Source organism: Lissotriton helveticus, chromosome 11, assembly GCF_964261635.1.
Source record: "Lissotriton helveticus chromosome 11, aLisHel1.1, whole genome shotgun sequence".
Taxonomy (NCBI): Eukaryota; Metazoa; Chordata; class Amphibia; order Caudata; family Salamandridae; genus Lissotriton; species Lissotriton helveticus.
In genome coordinates, this window is record NC_136072.1 from 330028194 (window position 1) to 330050252 (window position 22059).

The 22059-nt window shown below is 42.4% G+C and overlaps 1 protein-coding gene across 2 annotated transcripts in view; it reads right to left on the bottom strand.

Annotated features, from left to right (window-relative positions):
• Positions 1-22059, bottom strand: part of FARP2 (FERM, ARH/RhoGEF and pleckstrin domain protein 2) — a 1696743-nt gene that overhangs the window by 266678 nt on the left and 1408006 nt on the right. For both annotated transcript variants that reach the window (XM_078665691.1, XM_078665692.1), the window contains exon 18: positions 5995-6232. In XM_078665691.1, coding sequence (XP_078521817.1) covers positions 5995-6232 — 238 coding nt within the window. The remainder of the gene's footprint in view (positions 1-5994; positions 6233-22059) is intronic.

The following is a 22059-nucleotide window of genomic DNA, read 5'->3' on the forward strand; positions in this document are numbered from 1 at the left end:
CACAAATAGATGCCCCAGACAGACTTGTCTGCGCAATTTGTGGTCGAGCGGGCGCACCGGGTGCCAGCCCCAGACCATTTCTGTTTCGACTGCCTAACTACAGGGACTAAGACAGTATCATATGCGAAGCGCGACCTATGCAAGAGATCAAAGTGAATAGTGCGGTATGGACGATGTTCGCGGAATACACCTTAGCGGTCCAGAAAAGACCAAACTCTTTGCTGACAGCCAAACTGCGACTACGTGAAATGAACATGCAATACTCGCTGATCTTCCCTGCACAACTTCATGTGGTGGACAATGGCAATACTAATTTCTTCGAAGACCCGAAAGATGGGTGGAACTGGATAGACCTGGCGGGCCATGCAGCGGTAGTGACGTGGCCTGCTGCGGTGGAGAGAGCTCCTGGGGCCACGCAGCGACACAATTGCGGCAGGCGGAGATGCATCAATTGGAATAGCCAACTGGAGGCGGTGACTAATTTAGAGTAAAATATCTCAGAGCGAAGACATGCCGTACTTCCAGCGGCGGCACTGCACATCACACCTCGGACCTTGACAATGACAGAGAGAAATCTACAAGTGAAGCGGTCTCTATAATAGAACACACTTCAGAGATTGACACACCAACACCACCAGAGGTGACGCCACAGACACTGATCATATTATCTGACCTCATAGGCCACACCTTTGGAAATATCCCTCAAGACATGGCTAACCGCAGACTCCCATTCTGCATTGCCCGTGGGCATGGGACTGTTGTAAGGGCCCCTTCCCCCTCCATTCCATTTCCCCCTCTCCCCTGCAGCCAACACTAGCTGGAAACCACACGTAGGGAGGGGTTCAGCTGTTAACGCATACTGATGTCACACCGAAGCGTGAGACCACAGGAAGCCTTACTGGCCAATGGCCTATCCAGTCAAATGGGCACAGGGACATAGTGAACATCACCCCCATCCTTCGCCCAATATGCATATCAAGGCCACCATGAATGGGGGAGTACGCTTGTTACCACAAGGTGATACACCAGTTTGGGCCGATCCCTGTTCCATATCTGCTCCAAAATTGTTGGATGAGTTGCGTTTTACTAGTTGTAGTGTTAGCTATCTAGTTACTAAGCAATATTGTCCTAGATATAGTCCTAAATACTGTGATCCTCCCCCATGATCACAACATACTTGGGCGGGCATGCGGCTACTGAGCAGGGGGGTGGGTCAGTGCAAATCACATGCTGCTACAGTGACAATGCCACACGCAATATAATTACATGGGATGTGAGGGGCATGCATACACCTCCACAGCAATACTCAGTCTGCTCCTACCTCAAGCGCAGGTCCACCCAAATTGCTCTTTTATAGGAGACTCACCAGACGCTCCTGGATGCGCAACGCTTGTGATGCAGTAGGCAGGGACAGGTTTACGCAACTGGCTACTCCTCATATGCATGAGGAGCATTAATCTAGGTGCGGGCGGGGACCCTGCTTGCAGTGGAAGAGGTTAAAACGGACCCGAACAGGAAATAGGTATTAATAAATGCCCATCTAAACGGAATACCACTGTTATTGGGAATGATATATGCCCCTAATATTGGCCAGGCACTGTTTCACCGCTCTCTGTCGACTGTCTTGGCAGGGTGGAGAGGTCATCCATGGCTGATAGGGAGAGAGTACAATGCCATTATTGACATGACATTAGATCAATCTTTCCCTCCGCTAACTGGTACACACTCCCCGACTAACATTTGGGCACTGAGAGATTGGATGCATCACTGGTCACTGGCAGACTTATGGCGGACACAGTATCCTAACACAAGAACATACTCATAACTTAGCCCCACACAGCCTACATGTGCACATTGAATAGTGGGGTCCCCGGCATTTCACCCCATGATACAGCATGCAAAGTACTCTGGTCGCACACACTATGACCACAACCTCCTTCTGCCACTTCTTAAATGGGAGGCGCCTCGTCCAGTGATACCCCCATGGGGTCTCCAACCGTTAGCCCTGGAGGACACACCATTTTGGGAAGCAGTGGGTGCAGCTACGGCTGAATACTCTGAACTCAATGAGGGGTCGGCAGGAAATACACTCACGGAATGGGAGGAGTTTAGGCTGACCATCAGGGGTATATGCCTGGGTATCAACTGAAACATTCACAGGCACCTGGAGGTAGCGGTGGGGAGGGCAGAGAGAGAGATTATATGGATTCGGAGGTAAATTGGGCAGCCAATCCATATAGTATGGCATCTCTTGAAGCGAAACGTGGAGAACTTGCAGAATTATTGAGCGCCTTAGATGCGTAAATTATGCAGCGCACTCAGCCAGAGTATATGCGCACTTGGATCGTGCGGGCCGTCTTCAAGCATGGGTCATACGACAAGAGCAGATAACGCAACCTATATCTGCCCTCCGAGACATCGCTGGTCAGCTACTCTACACACAAGCTGAAATACACACGGACTGACGTGCTATTATAAGTCCCTATACACATCAAGAAACACATTCAATGATACACAATTAACTGCCATTCTTTCCCAGATCACGCTTCCGGTCCTGAACCAGGCACAAATTTTTAGAGCTAGTGTAACCTATCACTTCCATGGAGATTGTGGTGGCAATACGGGCATTAGCCACAGGCTAAAACCCTGGGCAAAGACGGCCTTCCCTGTGATTATTACAAAGCTTAGGCGCATGCAGTAACGCCTGGTCTGCAAAAGCTATACAACACCTTGCTCGACACGGGTTCTCTTCCCCCCTCAATGCGAGAGGTGCTACTCGTCTCCCTGTCCAAGCCAGACAAAGACCCAACGGAGCTCGGCTCATATTGTCTGTTAGCGTTGCTCAACACTGACTACAAAATATTGACTAGGATGCTCGCTGATCGTCTGGCCCCACTGGTGCCGGCACTGGTGGGACCTGATCAGAATGGCTTGGTCCCAGCCCGTAATACGTCATTGAATCTCCGGCGCTTCTTTAGAGTAGCCACCTACTCTCCCAGGCTTTGGCTGCCTGGTCTTAGACCTGGAAAAGGTGTTTGATTCACTGGAGTGAGACTACCTCTGCAGTACTTAACTAATTTGGAATTACAGGTGGATTCCTTTGCCTAGTTCAGCTATTGTACATGCAACCAACAGCTAGAGTGAAGAAAGGCTACTACAGATCTAAACCCATACAAATCGGGCGTGGAACCTGGCAGGAATGCCCCCAAGCCCCACTGTTATTTGCTCTGGCAGTAGAGCCACTAGCGGTAATACTCAGAACGCAGGGCATGGAGTGGGGTATTCCCCTCAGTGACGGCACGCACGACGTGTATCTGTATGCGGACGATATCATGGTTTACCTCAAAGGCATACGCTCCATTCCACCTACACTAACTCACACACTCTCGACTTTTGCTGCATTATCCAGGCTGAGGGTCAACTGGAACGAATCCTACCTGTACCTCTTAGCAAGGGGCACACAGACCATGTACTCCGGTACAATGACGGGTGTATTCCCTGGCAGCCTGATACGTTTCGATACATAGGAATCCGTATTTATCATCAACAGGAGGACCTGCTAGAGGGCAATTTAGGGAGGGTAATTACAGCACTGCGTTCGCAAATGTCCTTCTGGGGCACGCTCCCACTGTCAGTTGAGGGCCGAACTGCACTATTGAAGATGGTGGTGCTCCCCAAATTGCTGTATTACTTTACTAATCTTCCCATGTACGTGGCACCAGCCCATTTCAGGAGATTCAAAACCGGGATGAGGGGGTTCATCTGGAATGAATCCCGCTGTCGAGTAGTTCTTGCAAAACTTTACCTACCGACCGATAAAGGCGGTCTTGCAGTTCCCAATATGGATCAATATTTTCTGGCATTGCAACTTCAATAGGTGGCGAAGTGGACGGCGGGGCTACAAATGTCTAATACTGCCATGGAGGGCTCACCTAGGTCCATCAATGACATACTCCGCACATTCCCCCAATGCGTCAGGTGCAAGCAGCCTGAGCAGCTACTGCTTAAGGTTGAGGACAAAGCTAATCGGAGAAGTTTGTATATAACACACGCAACAATTCCATACGCTCCGGCTTTGTCACTGCCCGGTATACCTCGGTGAGGCATTTAAGTGGCCGCTGCAGAACTGGCTAACCTCCGGAGTGCAAACACTGGGAGATCTTTACCAAGAACTGGTGCTTCTACCATACGAGGAGCTGTCAGATGCGAATGGCCTTCTGCCTGGTCATTTTTTACAATATCACTCTCTTCTAGCGGCACTCAGAGATAAATGGGGAGACATGAGTACAGAACGACCTACACACCTTACCATACAATACTTGCATGTTATGGGTAGTGGTTGACACCTTACCAGATGGTTTGCAGAATCATTTCGAGTCCACACTGTGCGATCAATGACACCTGTTAGACAGAAGTGCGAGGCAGACAGGGGGCACCCTTTCACAGACAAGTAGTGGACAGAGGCGCTGCTTAGCCCCATACACATACCACGTAATTCACATTTTAGAGTTATCCAACATTATATACTCCGGAGGGCCTACCTTACTCCATAAAAAAATCAACAAGATTTATAGGAGAATAGACACAGAGTGCCCCAGATGTCAGCACCCAGGAGCTGACTTACTACCCATGTTGTGGGTCTGTCCATCCTTACACACTTACTGGCATCAAGTTTGCGGGCCTTAGCGAAGACTATGGGCCACCATTTGGAATACACTTGGGGAGGAGTGTATATTACACCTCTACCCTCGAGGCAAGAAGCTAAAGGTCACTTCTTGCCTCCTTGACTTACGCATGCTGGCTGCCAAATGACTGATTACAAAAAACTGGAAGAAACTGGATCCCTCTGTAATATCAGCATGGAGTCAATCGCTGCTGGTGTGGACCAGGGCGGAAGGCAAAGCGATTCGAGTAAAAGACATTTGTGGCCTTCATAAAGAACCTATCGCAACGAACTGGGAAGCCATACTACAAGAGTTTCAAGAGCTACGGACAGACAGCATGGAGACTCTTGCCCCAACTGGTGACTCTGCCAGCCATGACAAGGGGTCAAACACGGACGTTCCCCCTGCTGCGCAGGTGATCTGCAATGCCCAGCCCCCCATCCCCACTCGTTGTTCCCGAGGCATCGCGGTAGTAGATGACAGGCTATAATAAGGCAGGACCTGTAGATGCTTCCAACAGTATCATGCACACAGTACGTACGCAACCAACAAGAGCACTGCATCGGCTAACTGCAAATTACTCAACATAGCTACGATCTATCCCATCCCCCTAAGACCCAAAACTGCTGGAAAATGCTTGTCAACGGCTAGCTATACAAATTACTCCGTACGCAATGCCTGCTTAGCTGATACAGTACAACAAAATCCAAGGGGGTAATCGCATGTCATAGATATCTCTTAATATGTACTGAAGGGAAGTCGCCGTAAATTGCTCAGAAGTTATCGCTATTTCTGTTCAAACTGGTTATGATAAACATCTGTTTGAGAGAGTCTAATATGGGCAAACAACCAAGCTGGTATTAACTAATCAAAAAACCTGCTGGAATGACACCAAACATGGACTGATGCAGCAACGTTAAACCATGTATGTAACACATCTTTAGAGTGATCTAATGCTGCTAACCTGCAAAGCTGTGGGAACATTGTAATACATACCTGTGTGTAAGTGATTTTTTCTTTTTAATTCAATAAACAGATGTTTTAAAAAAAAATAAGCATAAATAAGGCACAACCATGGGGAGTGGGGTAGGGGTGGGAGTAGCCCCAGCAGTTAAGGGTTTAATAATATTAGCATGTGAGTGGGGTTGTAGCATTGGAGTTGACCATCTTCTCTTCAGATAAAACAAACTTTTCATGAATGTGCCTACCTCAAGTATTGTTCCAAGGTTAAGGCTTTCAAAGATGGCCAAAAAGAAGGTTTTAAATTAATGCTACGGTAAATTGGGTAACATTAGCAACTTCTTTCTCCCAAATACATTTCAGTGCTCACCCATGCAGTCTGCATAGTCCCGGTGCTCTTTTTGGTAATGCCTGCACAGTCTTCCCAGGATCAGCTTATAATGCATAAGCCTTTGGATCGGCTTCAATAGAAATGTGTTGAGTGGCAGATAGCAAACCTTCTGTAGTTCAAACTCCTTGTAGACAGACTCCAGTTTTTTCAGTCGCTTAGTGGCCCTCTCCAGCTCCGTCAATACGCTATCGTGCTTCTGGAGGTAACCAGTGAAGTCCTGTGTTCAGAGAAGAGGTCATCAATAAATTATTAAATAAGTACATAATTTGACCAGACAGGGTCTTAGCATGAACAAATGTGTTGTTGAACAACTAAATGGAGCTGGGAACAACTTTCAACAACTTAATGTGCAATTTTACTTCAACAGCACAATGCCCAACTGGTCTACTTCATTATGATGAAATTCTGAAATAGAGTCATGGTTCCAACCCACACTTAACAATGGCAATAAATAGCATGTTACACTCTGGACATCTATATCTATCTATATCTATCTCTATCTATCTATCTATCTATCTATATCTATCTATATCTATATCTATCTATATCTATATCTATCTATCTATCTTTCTATCTCTCTCTCTATATATATATAAATATATATATAATATATATATATATATATATATATATATATATAGTCATTTGAGATGTCATCGGTGATGTCAATGACCATGTCATGAATGATGTAATATGTGACGTCATGAGCAGTGCATTGGGGGTGCGCAAGTTATAGTTAGCTGAACTAACTATAACAGTGGAATTTCTATGATTTTGTAAGAGGGGAATGTCCAGTTAACTATAACGTCCCTGAAACCTATGTTTTTTTCAGTGAATTTCCAAGGTTTTTTTAAATGCTAATTTCTAACTATAACGTACCTGAAACCTATGTTTTTTCTCTGAATTTCAATGTTTTTTTAATGCAAATTTCGAACTATGACATCCCTTTTAAGTCCGGATTGAAGGGGAATTAATCCCCCAACTTAAAACGCACCACTGTGGTGCAGGGAGGGGGCGGAGCCTGATGTGACAAGTGTGCAAACGCGCCCTGTGGTGCGTTTTAAGTTGGGTGATTAAGTCTCCTTGAATCCTGAGGGTCCCTGAGGGCCAACTTAGCTCACCAGCTACCTCCAGTAAGCGCCACAGAGCTGCATTGGAGAGTGGTGCTCCGAGCCCCCCCCCACATACCCGGGGAGGTGGCGGTCTCCGGGGCATGTGGAGGGGGCTCGAGCACCCCCAAAAGGTTTTATTTGTATTAAAAAAAGAAGCTCCGGGGGTGGCGGTCTCCGGGAGGCTGTGTGCCCCCGTGAATATTTGAGAAAAGCACCGGGGGTGGAGGTCCACGGGACTTGGAGGCCACCCCACATATTAAACAAGGGGCGGGGGTGGCGGTCCCGGGGCTGCGGGAAGGCTGCGTGCCCTCCCGCATATTATAAACATAGCTTCGGGAAGGTGGCAGTCCCCGGGGCTGCACAGGCCTCCGCTAATATTTTTTGGCAAAGCCCCTGGGACCTGGTCCACCCGCGCTTCATATTTTTAAAGAATTTAGGTGGGATTCGCGACCCCAGCGCAAATTTTTCTAAATATATTTTTTTAATGCTTTTATTGGACCTGGGGGTCCATGTGGGACCCCCTGGGCAGGCCCAGGGGGTCAGGGTCTTTCTCCCCTGCCTCCTTTTCTTGTTTTTCAACTTTGTTTTACTGTAGAACAGAGTCACAAGATGGCTGCCAACACTTCCTGGTTTGGAGTGTTGGCAGCCAATCACAGTGAAGCTCGTGCTCGGGAGGGGTCGCGACTCCACGGCGTCCATAGATATCAAAACTTTTTATTTTTCAAATTTCTCAGGAACTACTGAACGGATTTACACCATTTAACAAAAAGGGCTCTTTCTGAAACAAGACCTACCTTTTTGCAAAAGTTGGTGTAATTCCGTTCAGCAGTTTGGGCTTTAGCTGTGTCTAAAGTTTCCTATGGAAAATTACATGGGGAAACACGCTTTGGGACCCCCCTTTTTCTCAGCCCCCGCTTGTCGAATCACCCCGAAACTTTCTAAACGGGAGCTGACCGGAGCGGGCCACTAGTTTTGATAATTTCGCAAAGATTAGTCAACTGGCGCCAAAGATATTGAGAAAACAAAAAACGCTTTTCCTATGGAAACTAGGTCCTAACTATAACTACCTACTGGGGATATATATTTATATGTATATTGAGAAAATGAGCGAGCGAGGGAGAGAAAGATAGATAGATAGATAGATAGATAGATAGATAGATAGATAGATAGATAGATAGATAGATAGATAGATAGATAGATTTTCACTGGTAAAAACAAAGATAACGGGGACGTTACAGTTAGGTTCATGTATTACCCACACAAAACCATAGAAATTCAGCAGTTATAGTTTTAAGTATAGTTATACTTAGGTTAAGAAACTATCACTTGTGGCCTAAAGTTACTTAATGGCACAAATTATAGTTTCTTCAGATAAGTATAACTATAAGCATAGCTATAACTGCTCAATTTCCATGGGGTTTGAGTGGGTAAAAAAAGAACCTAACTATAATATCCCTGTAACATCTGTTTTTTCATTGAATTTCTATGGCTCTTTTAATTTAAAGTAATAAATAATTACAGTGCATTAATACAACCACAATCGCACCTGGCCTTTGGCGATGGGGGATAGCCACAGGGCCCTGCAGCCAACCCCACCGCATACATGCAAACCACGCTGCATGTGGCCTTTGGCCTGCATGGCGGGGGCATGGTGTGTGAGGTTTTTTCCCACAGGGCTTCGGATCAGTGGGTACTCGCGGACTAACACCAGGAAAGGTGCTAAGCATGTAAGAATAGTAAACATACATCCGAATGCAACTCACCTTTCACAGGGGAAGAGAAAACCATTGAGAAATCTCTCTCTTGCAACTCTGATGTTGCTGTGTACGTTCTCATGTGTCCCTGCAGTCATTGGTATGTTGGAGTACAATCCACCCAATAAAGAAAACGCTATTAGAACATATAAAGGCCATTACCCATGAAGACAGACATTATTCTATTACAGGACACTTTGCACAATGTCATAACAAACTAAGTAGCCTCCTCAGTTTCTTTGACGCAGACAGAATTAAACTCATAACTGAAGAGGAGACAGGAAGACGGCCCTAAGAAGACTCTAGTCAAGATATATCGTTGAACTGAATACTAAGACACCTGCAGGTCTCAACAGTGATTAGGAATTCATTTAGGATGAAACACTTCATGTCTGTCCTATAATAGGGCCTCTTGTCATAATAATAATTTTTATAGCATTTTGCGGTGCTTGTAAATTGTTCAAAATGTTAACCTGTTTTGACCTGCTATTTCTTCTGTTGTTGTCTCGTTTTCTATTTTTCTGCTTCTTTCTTCTGTCATCTGCACTCTTTTTGTCACTTTTGTGGCTACAACCTTTCATACAGGGCTAATTTAAGACAACAGGGGGATGTGGATACTGCAAGTGGGAGATGGGCATAGTGCACTGGAGAATATTTGGAGAAATTGGAGTCAACAAGCTTGGTTGTTTGGGAAACAGAGTCTATCTGGTGTATATACAGAGTAATTATATAGATTTTTATCTCAGAATTTCAGTTTTCTATGATTGAGTGGTGTGTTCTTGTACACAGGATTTCAGGGTCATAATCCACACCATTGGGGGTGAGTTTGATACACCCACTTGGGGGCAAGAGGAGTTAATTATGCATCCTATACATATCCCATAGTCAGCACATCCAATTGCCCACTTGGGCTTAATTCTTGACATAAGACAGACCTGAAGTTTTCACAGGAGGAACAGAGCATTGTGGATCATCTGATTGGCTATGCAGTACCCGCAGACTGAGTTATTTGTATTTAGTATACATTTTGATTCAAGCCATGACCAATTGTTGACCAGATAGTCTACATTGAGCAATTATGCTCTCTTCTGTGAGGGATTCCTCAGTTTTTAGGGTGCGGGCATATGCCATAGAGTCATCAGTATTTGTTGTCCACTTGTACAGAATTGAGCACATACACCCCTCCTTCCTACCGCATTCACCTACTTTCTACGGACTGCATGTAAGGTAAGGGTGCTGGGGTATGACATGGAGCTATCAGTATTGGTTGTCAACTTGGTTAGAATTGAATATGTACACCCCTCCTTTCTACCGCACTTACCTACTTTCTCTGGGCTACATTGAACTTTTACTACCACAACCGATGAAGCAATTAGGAATTGTATTAATTTGTGGTTTGGAAATATCAAATCTACGATCAGTCACCAATTTTTCCATGTTTATGTTTCTAAAATATTTTGGCTTCTTGAGGTTTGTGCCAATGTTTTATTTAAATTAATTTACGCATTAGACATAATTGCTTGCTTTTGTATAACACGCGTGGACATCCCTGGTGAATGCTGGTGCAAATATTTAGCTTAGGTAATTGTAAGCCTTCCAATATGGTGACCACCAGCCGCAGGATGTTCTACCATACACTAGCCATTTGTTTATGTTTGTTTATGTTGGTTTATGTTGTTAAGATAATGATGCGTATTTTCTATTTTCACTAATCTTTAGGAAGAAGCCACCCAACCGTGGCCAAGGTGGCGTGATTGGCAAAACCTGTGGGGAGTTTGTCCTTTTCCTACACTTACTATAGAATACATTTCACATGCAAGCAACATTGGAGTACGTATTTCTTTTTCCAGGAAAGAGTTAACCTTGCTGTTGTGTTGGAGCTCACGTCCAAGCATGCACAGCTACCACCAGCACCGGTAGTAAGGAAGTTGTGGACCTGCAGATTTATATATATATTCAGCAACATCCTTGAAACCCTTCAAGGACAACAACACTGTAGGTGAGCGATAAAATGCTTAATAGTCTGGCTCGCAGATGCATATATATATATATATATATATGTATATGTATATATATATATATATATATATATATCAACGCTCCAAAATTCTCCCCCAAGTTCTTTCAATGGGAAGAAATACAGCACTCACGGGATCTTCAGCTTAACCGGATTTTATTCTTAAAACAGATGCGTTTCGGGAAGCGTCCCTTCCTCGGTGTCTAAAAAAACGCGCTGCGCGGCGCCATTTTTCAAATGCCTGTATTGCATGATAAACATAAATGAGGGACTAGGCAGCATATGTTAACATCAGCGCCATCTTTGAAGATGTCTTAGCGCACATTGCCAGCATGTTATTCTCAAAACTATAATAGTTTTACACTTAAATTACACGTGTATATTACAATCTTGCCGTGAATCGGCAATAGCAATCCTCTACATGGATTGCACCCCCTCTTATTTCCAATTTGTCATCATGCATAATTTATTGGTTTCGTCTACCCATATCCAAATATTTACATTTATTTACATTAAATGAGGGAAAACGTATCCTGCTATTGATACGTTTATAAAATAGTTCTACAATCTAAATACGTTATTCAAAGCATATCAAATGCTAGATTTTTCAATCTAAGCCGTGGATCGGCTATTGCAGCCTAAATATGGCTGCTCCCACCCTCACTCTATTTTAATGGATATATAGGGCAAACAGTAATCCCAATATTCAATTTACTATACAGGTGAATTAGATCAAAACAGAAACACCACCTCTCAACCCGTTTTTCTACTTGACATTTCAATAATCAAAGTTATCAACTTTACAGTATCTAGCGAATCACATATATGGCGATAGGATACCAAGGTCAAGGAACAGACAACACTATTTACAGTTAGCCAGCCATGCATCAGAAATTCATATGAGTCTATGGTCTATGTGTGATAAAATTCCATTCAATTTTAATGCATCTTCAGCCCAAATGAGCTGACATTTCTTCTCCGATATTCAAACCCCCTGGTGCCTTTGTTTCTAGGTCAACTACGTAGCGTGACTCAAGTCTCCTTAACTTTTGTAATTTATTGCCTCCCCTCATGTTGTCTGACACATAGTCTAGGCAAAAATATTGTAACAGACTCCTATCACTATTACTGCTTCGCCCCCAGCTATGCGAATCTTTTCGTTGGCTGGTGGGAGGAGCAGGTAGCCTGGGCCCCCGGGAATGCAAAATGGATAAACAAGGTTATGGCCTGGTATAGGTACATTGACGACCTGTTTCTTGTCAGGGATGGTCCCATAGAAGAGGCTGAAGGCTATATAAAGTTGCTTAATACCAAAACCTGCAACCTACGGTTCACTGGTCAGGCAAGCAAAGAAACTGTCAACTATTTAGATCTTAAAGTTGAGGTCAGTGGAGGGAAATTAAAAACTTCACTTTACCGAAAGGTAACTGCAGGAAACAGTGTCTTGCATGAATCTAGCAGTCACCCACGTAGGTTGATTAACAGCATCCGCTATGGGGAATTTTTGAGACTGAGACGCAATTGTTCACTTGACAGGGACTTTGAAAGTGTGGGTAGATTCCTTGAAAGAGGATACAAAGAAAATCTGCTGCAGGAAGCATTGAATCGAGTACGAAAACAATCTAGGGTGTCGCGCTTTGTCAAGAAAAATCGATCTAGTGGGATGGGGAGGGGGGTAAATTTAGATTAATTACCCCTTACTCCACAAACTCAAACAGATTAAGGGCCATTTTAAAAGAAACATTGGCATGTCTTAAAGACTGACAACATCATTGGTCCAGACATTCCTGTTACTCCACTTATAACCTTTAAAAAGGCACGATCACTACGTGACCAACTAGTCAACAGCCATCTTAAACCATTGGTAAAAGAGACTAGGACTTTAAAAGATGCAAAAGGTTTTTTCCCATGCGGGAGGTGCAAAGCTTGCGCCTCCAGCAAACGCACCTTAACATATGAGGTCAAAGGTTGTAGAGGAGGTAGGAGGATTAACAAATTTATGTCCTGCCATACTAGCCATGCCGTATACTGTCTACGTTGTCCATGCAATTTGAGATATATCGGAAGCACCATTAACTCAGTAAAGCTTAGAATCCTTGAACATATGAGAGCTATTGTAAATAAAGACTTCTATCCTGTTGCACGACACTCCGCTATTAAGCATAATAGTGATAGGAGTCTGTTACAATATTTTTGCCTAGACTATGTGTCAGACAACATGAGGGGAGGCAATAAATTACAAAAGTTAAGGAGACTAGAGTCACGCTACATAGTGGACCTAGAAACAAAGGCACCAGGGGGTTTGAATATCGGAGAAGAAATGTCAGCTCATTTGGGCTGAAGATACATAAAAATTGAATGGAATTTTATCACACATAGACGGTAGACTCATATGAATTTCTGATGCATGGCTGGCTAACTGTAAATAGTGTTGTCTGTTCCTTGAACTTGGTATCCTATCGCCATATATGTGATTCGCTAGATACTGTAAAGTTGATAACTTTGATTATTGAAATGTCAAGTAGAAAAACGGGTTGAGAGGTGGTGTTTCTGTTTTGATCTAATTCACCTGTATAGTAAATTGAATATTGGGATTACTGTTTGCCCTATATATCCATTAAAATGGAGTGAGGGTGGGAGCAGCCATATTTAGGCTGCAATAGCCGATCCACGGCTTAGATTGAAAAATCTAGCATTTGATATGCTTTGAATAACGTATTTAGATTGTAGAACTATTTTATAAACGTATCAATAGCAGGATACGTTTTCCCTCATTTAATGTAAATAAATGTAAATATTTGGATATGGGTAGACGAAACCAATAAATTATGCATGATGACAAATTGGAAATAAGAGGGGGTGCAATCCATGTAGAGGATTGCTATTGCCGATTCACGGCAAGATTGTAATATACACGTGTAATTTAAGTGTAAAACTATTATAGTTTTGAGAATAACATGCTGGCAATGTGCGCTAAGACATCTTCAAAGATGGCGCTGATGTTAACATATGCAGCCTAGTCCCTCATTTATATTTAGCATGCAATACAGGCACTTGAAAAATGGCGCCGCGCAGCGCGTTCTTTTAGACACCGAGGAAGGGACGCTTCCCGAAACGCGTCTGTCTTAAGAATAAAATCCGTTTAAGCTGAAGATCCCGTGAGTGCTGTATTTCTTCCCATTGAAAGAACTTGGGGGAGAATTTTGGAGCGTTGATGTTTACGCGGTACACCACCGCGTCACAGCACCCGCCACGAGAGTGACTCGCAGGATGGTGTTTTTGGAGCAGGAATATATATATATATATATATATATATATATATTAGAAAATCCTTACGTCCTGCATCCATAAGGCAGTTGCACTCAAGATTTAAGGATACAAAAATGTTATTGGCTGACATGTTTCAACCTAATGGTCATCGTCACAGTCACTCCGTATCCCGGAAGTGGCCATGCTTAAATGCATTTTTTAATAAACAAAAAAAAATATGCAAACATTGGAGTCTTCAAATAATAGAAGACACGGTCCAGTCATGTGATCGACATTTGACATTTTCAGTGTCAGAGCAGCCTAGGTAACAGTCTTTAGCCCGTGCGCTTTACACTGGCTGAGTCTGCTGGCGCTAACAGCATGAAATAGCACTTGCATTTCACGTGCCGTTTTTCATTATTCGTGAAGGCGTTGTTGACTTTGAGCACACGTGGTGGCAGCTCATGGTTAAGTGAGCCACTATCCGTTTTGCAACCATGACACCCCCACAAATGTCACATATATATGCAATATTATTTCACATCAATCATGGTAATTTGAATAATTAAGATTGACACTGAAAATGTAAAATATTGATCACGTGACTGAAGTCTGTCTTCTTTTATTTGAAGACTCCAATGTTTGCACGTTTTCTTTGTTTATTAAAAAATGCATTTAAGCACGGCCACTTCCGGGTTACTGAGTGACTTTGATGAAGAACGTGAGGTTGAAACATGTCAGTCAATAAAGTTTTTGTTTCCTTAAATCTTGAGTGCGACTCTGTCATATGGGAGCAGGACGTAAGGATTTTCTAATACAATAGCGGGCCCAGCGCCCGTCTTTCAGCACCAACCCCGCCTGGCGGAAGAAATGGTGGGAGCATTTGCAATTCATTTATACATACATATATATGTCATGTGATCAAGGCCCTTCGCGGGCTAAAACGTGCTATGGTCGACTTGGTGTTTGGGCTCCAATAAAGAATTATTTGCACCAGTCCAGGGTTGGTCTCGTCTCTGCAGGATTGCATTTTGAAGACTTTGTATGATTTTACATATATATATATATATATATATATATATATATATATATATATATATATATATATATATATATATATATCACCTCGGTTCCCCTGGGCTTACGTAGTCACCACAGAAGGCACGGCACCACAGCAGCTAAGTTAGATTTCAAGTTTCTTTATTACACAAACACCACGTGCATTAAGCAACAGGACGGCCTACGCGTTTCGACTATACTTAGTCTTCAACTGGACCATAGAGTCCCTTGTGTCTAGACAATTTATGTTGTGCTCAGTGTTAAGTACCCTTATCAGTTGCCATACCTTTTTAAAACAACTACACTACCAGTTCTGAGTGAGAAACCACGGCATATTGCGGTCGCCATTTTTTACACCTTGAGTCTATTCACCTCATTTTGTTCAGTAAAGTACTGAGATAAAAATGAATTTACAAAAATGTAATATATATAATGTAAAGTACTCAATTAAAGTTCTGCTTTTCATTCGCATTAACATTTTACATAGACCAAGGTGTGATTCTAATGCAATTTCCAAAGTACATTTTAAGAGTTCTTTTCTCAAGAGTTCTTTTTTAGAGTTCATTTTGAGGAGTTCATATCAAGGAGATAAGTGGTTCTCTCAGGCAAAATTATTTGTGAAGTACAATTATTGCAAAGGTTGCTAGGGCACGGCAAGAGTTCATTCTAGACGAAACCTATTAAAATTACAATGATTGATCAATCCAATATGTGCAAAAAGAACAAAAAAAGGCATTCTATGGATATTTAGTTATCTTCTCTCTTTCTTATTATCTCCTGTTTGTTACATTGTCTTTTTTCATTCAAAGTTTGTATTCTAAAGTAGATTGGTCCTCCCTTAACGATGTTTGTCCTTTTCAGTATGGGGGAGTCTATTCCTGCACAAAGGTGATCAATTCCATAAGGTACCTTTTATCTGATGTTTCCTTTATCTTACCAGTCCTATATTTTAACTGAGTGAATCAGTTCATTCCCTCAAATTCAGTTAATTCCTCCTTTGGATATCTGTATTTTCTAGGGCTTACAGTTTTATTTACAATTTAGGAGTTCATATCCAGACAATACTCATTGAGAGGTTGGATTATTAGAATTTGTCACTAATCACATTTATTTGATCACTTTTCCAGATGAACGTGAAGCTCAGCGTCCAAATTATGTCCGTATGGATATTCCGTGCCCATGCCGAGGATCATTCTGCTTTCCATCTTTCTTAACTTCAAGGTGCGATCTCCTCCTCTTTCAGACATTTTGGCGATTTTCAGACCTGAGTATGTTAATTTGCTACAGTCTGCTTGGTGTTGTTCATTGAAATGTTTCGCCATAGGATAATTGGGGTCATTGTTTTTGATCGCACGCAGGTGTTGTAAGATTCGCAGTTTCAGTTTGTTAATTGTGCTCCCGATATAGTCTCTTCCACACGGGCATTTGAGTCTATAAATTACAAATTTTGAATCGCATGTAATGTGATCTGTGATTTTTTCAATTTTGCCACTTTGGAGTGTGTATTCTTTGATGTTCTGTCCATGCTCACAGGCTTTGCAGTTGATGCAATTCTTTTGGCTCTCAAAAGTTGAGAATATGGCAGATCTTTCTTCAAGCATCTTTGTTGAACACTGACAAATCCTTAGATTTACAAGTATTCCTTATGGAACTCATGCAGTTCACTCTCCATCATAGTTATTTCAGATGCTTAGATAAATTCTTCATTCAACTTTCGGGAGTAGATATGGGCAACTGCGCCACTCCGGCGTATGCAAATCTTTTCATGCACCAATATGAAGTTGATCACATTCTCTCTAATCCTGAATGGCAAGAACATCTCAGTATTTATAACCGATACATAGATGACATCTTCCTAGTGTGGAAAGGCTCAGAAACTCAACTCCTGACAGCTATTAACAGTCTCAACCAAGTTAATGAGAGGATCCAATTCACCCATGCTATCAGCCAGTCTCAGATAGCTTTTCTAGACGTTGACATCAGAATTTCAGAAAATAAGCTAGAGACCTCAATTTATACTAAGCCCACTGATCGCAATAACTATTTACACTTCAGAAGTTTCCATCAAATGAGCTTGAAAAAACATCTGCCATATTCTCAACTTTTGAAAGCCAAAAGAATTGCATCCGCTGAAGAATCATTCAAAGAAGATTGTTCAAAGATTGTATACAAATTCAATCAAAGAGGTTATCCTAACAGTATCACCCAATTGGCGGAAGATAGAGTGAAAACTAAAGAACGTTCACGATTATTATCAGCGAAAACTCATGCACAGACTACAGATACACGCTGTGTATTTGTTTCAAAATATTCTATTCAAAGTACCGAAATCAAACAATCAATTAGAAAGCACTGGCAGCTGCTGCAGCTGGAACAAGATTTTAATAACATCTTCCAAAGTTTCCCTATTTTCGCCTATCGACGTTCCCAAAAATCCAACAAATGTTGAAACGACGCAGAAGCATTACTGATGTCACATATAAGGGAACAGTAGCCTGCCACAATTGTGGCAACTGCAACAGTATCATCAAAGGCACTAGAGTACTACACCCCACTCAGGGGACTCCCATTAAACTTAGGGTTAATGCTACCTGAGATACCACCAATGTGGTATATCTCCTTAAATGCCCATGCGGTTTAATGTATGTGGGTAAAACAGAGCGGATGATGAAAGTAAGACTCACGGAACACCGTAGCAACATTCGCACCAAAAATCTTAAATCCTGTGTGGCAGCACATTTTGTAAACCATGCTCACAACGTAAGCCAAATCCGGTTCCTGGTATTGGAGGTCGTGAACAGAATTGAAGGCAGAGACAATAAAAAGTTCCTATTGCAGCGAGAACTCTACTGGATGCACAAACTTAATGCCCTACACCAGAAAGGGCTTAACGAGAGACTGGAATACAGTTGTTTTTTATAATTTACTGAGGAACTCTAAAGTTGCCACCCTGATATGATCTCTCTCTGTCCCTGTGTCCCTAGATTCCTATTCTCTCCGCTATTTTCTCATACAGACGCCTTAAATATATGTATACACTTTGTTACACACTCATCTGTATTATGTACTTCTACTTTGTTAGAACAGTATGTTTATATACTCTTGTTTCCCTTCCATTCATCTTTTACTTGTTTTTTAACTTGTCTTTTTTTCTTGCTTTTTCCTGTATTCGGCCATTCTATCGTTTTATTTCATCATTATATTTCATATCTTTGTTTCTTTTGACATATCTCTCCTTGGACGTACACTTTTAACTCTTGGACATACAGCATTGTAACACTTTATTGATTATGTGGTGCAGTTATTTCCCATTGCTCAATGCCTAAGTATGTACCGAAAATGAATGTTGAAAAACTAATAAAATATATTCAAACAAAAAAATTAATTATGTGGTGCAGACAAACGCACTACACTTAGAAACTGCGCATGCGCAGTCCTCTTTCTATTGCCAGCATTCACGTCTTTTACTAATTGCCCCGCGTCTTCCGGGTTGCTACGGAGAACACGCCGATTGTACTAACACAGAGCGTCGGACTCTCGTACTTCGGTTCTCTTTCACTGTTTTACGTTGCAGTAAGCGTTGATTACATGATCTAACTCCTGGTTCTTTATACCTTGCATGCACAGTATGGCCATTGAGGCATTTTTGATAAATCACCTATACCAGTATTTGGTGACATTGTGATGTATTCCTATAGGTTCTGAATCGATCCCCCTATTCCTGACCCTATTCTAGTTAAACAAACCAACAAGTTAACTAGCAGTCAGCCCATGAGGCAGAAAACCCCCATGATGCAGATACCGTTATCTGACGCAGTCACACTACGGCACAGGAACGTGTTATCTGATTAGGTCATAACGCTTGCGATCTAATTAGACAAGCGATATTCCTCCAGCCCCTGATAAGGCATACGGAGTTCTCATAACAAATCAAACCTATGACAACCTGGGCAAAACCCTGCGGCCATTGTTTTGATTTCACAGAGAACTTCAGTAAAAGAATGTGCTAACGAGCAAGTCGTATGACATCCTTATTGACGTATCTATGTCCATCCTTACGTCAATCTCGGCACCCTAAAGGTATAAATATTACCGATCTTGCCCTATGCAAACACACGCGTGGTGACGAGACGGAGCAGCCATACTTGCCGAAGCCAAGAGCAGAGCAGACCCCGCTGGCAGCAGCCCCGCCTTCCTGACGCGCTGAGAGACGCGCTGCTTTCTCCTGCCGTGAATCCAGCACCGGCGTTTCTGGGCAGCCCTCGCAGGCAGCCTGGAATATCGAGACCAGAGAGAGAGATACCATTCCTCATTCATCCTAACTTCCAGGTACAGCACTGAATAACCCCTCACAGAGAATTCTTTAGTTATTCACTTGGCAAAAACCAACTTAACTTAAACTGTAACTTTCTATTCCCGCCCACGTATTAGACTTAGTTCAGGTACACGGGGTAGGCGTATTTAGAAACACCAGTTGAGTACGTTTAGTCAAATATATATGTGTATGTAATATATTTTATTCATTTTAAAACATCTTATGGCTTAGAAACCATATCAATGTTTTTACAGTATTATTTTATACTATTGCTTTTAATGTATGCACTTTACTTAACTATAAGTATTGCAATAATATCGATCCATTTCTCTTGTATGAGAAGAGACTGATCAATAAATAACACCTTTTTATTGAACACGCCCGTCTCTTCCTTTTCTCTACAATCTGATGAGACTAAGAATGCACGTACTGACTGAGTAAAATAATTTGCCTTTTGTTCACACGACTCTCGAGATATACTCTTGATTAGGGGAGAGCAAAGTTGTCATGTTCTATGGTTGTCAGAAACTAAATCCCTTCTTGTCTAATCAGGGAAGTTAATTCCTCCTTGAACATTCGAGAAAGTTTCTAGTGAACTCTGAGCTAAGCTGGCAAACCCAAAACTTTAAGTCTAGTATCGACAGTAGTAGACCTAGTTAACGTCTGGTCTAGGCCTTTACTGCTGTAGGTATTATTCCAATGCGCAGAGCCTATTGGGATGATAGGAACTACACTACATGGCGCCCAACGCGTTTGGAAAGGGCGATAAAACTAACGTAAGACATTTAGAGTAACTCAGTCGTGCTTTCTCACTCAGACCCCTTTTCCCATAATACTCCAAAGACGTCTGGAGTGGGTGAAAGGTTATATCCGCCAGACCTCGCAGGAGGGAACTCCTATGTATGGTTCTTGGTATAGTCAACGTTGAAGGATAAACAGTTCCAAAATATTGTGCATCTAACCTTTGTTTCCATAAGAAACCTGATCTGCAAACAAAAGAAATAACCATCCTGTCAGTAACATGTCAGACAATGAGGATGAAAGAGAGGCAGTTAGATTAGCAACTGAACTCGCAGCAGCTGATGCTACCATGCAGGCAGCAGACCAGGATATAATACTCATCCCGGTCATCAAAAGGAGATCTATAACCCTAAAACTTATAGAAAATGGACTGACACCTAGAGGTGGCACAGTCATATTCGTAATTGAGGCACACGAATATCGGCAGACAGAGGTATACTATTCATGGATACATTTTCCAGCAGCAAATGCTGTAACAAAGTACTTCCACTATTACAAGATAGAGGAACCTCCTAATGAGTACACTCCTTTCGAGGAGGTGGAAGTACCACTCAAATTTCAAGAGCATTTGCTCTTATTTGATGGCGCCCTAAAACATAATAATCACATCACCAGGCTCGGTCCTTTAGGTAGACCAGGAGCAACGTGGCCGGTCCTAGCCGGATACACACCACATCCAGACATCAATGAGATGCCAGCAGCAGAGCTGTTAACACAGCTAAAACAATTAATAAAAATACATAGACAATTAGTCCAGTATGTGATGCGGACTTCAACAATTCAGCCAGCGATTAAACTCCAACAGCTGACCCCTCACCAGGGGAACACAAATAAAATTACACCACAGAACATCCAGTCCTGCCTAGGTAAAGTACCGGCTAAACGGGAACAAATACCATTATGGCTAGCGCAAAAAATCACACAAATAGAGGCGGTGTTTCCTGACACCACCCCGCTAGAAAAGCACAGGATTCTGACTATCTGCCTTCCAATGGGAATCGCACCACACATTGAGGACTGTGACACTTGGGGTACAGTCTTTGCTTCCATCTACACAAAAACGCACGGTGTTCCATCCATTTCAGTAATACCAGATGTGCTAAAACAAATTCAAGATGAATATGGCCCTGAACCCGCTTTAACTCTTGGTATGAAATTACTGAAAGACTTCAAGCAGGTCTCGGCTATATTATTAGCCAACATAAAAGGTGAAGCAGCAAACGTGGCGATCCGCCAGAGGTTAAAAGAGACAGATATAGCAGACCAACCAGCTGAAATTGCCAGAATCATAGAAAAATCCTATGAGGAACTAGGTAGAGATAGTTTAGGTGGAATACCAGTAAAACCGCAACTAATTGAAAGTCCTGAAAAAATATTTTTTAATAATAATTCTACATCACCAAAAAAGAACTGGGATGGAAACAAACAATCCAATCCGAAAGTAAAGAAATTCCAGTCCCGAGGAAGGTCTCCTAGGCGAAGAGAAAAATCTCCGAACCAAAGACACAGGTCACCTCAGAGTGACCCCTCTGGGAAAAGATATAACCTTAGAAATAGGGATAATATTAAAAAGCCTGATAGATATCAAGACATTGATACACGTCCCTCTCAATCTTTTCAGACTTCCTCGCAGAAATCGGAAAGAAGAGGACGATCAGAACAAAGAGAAGAGCACACCAAGTCCAAAGACAAGGAACCTGCTCAACTAAAAAAGAAATTACAATTTCCAAAAAAAGA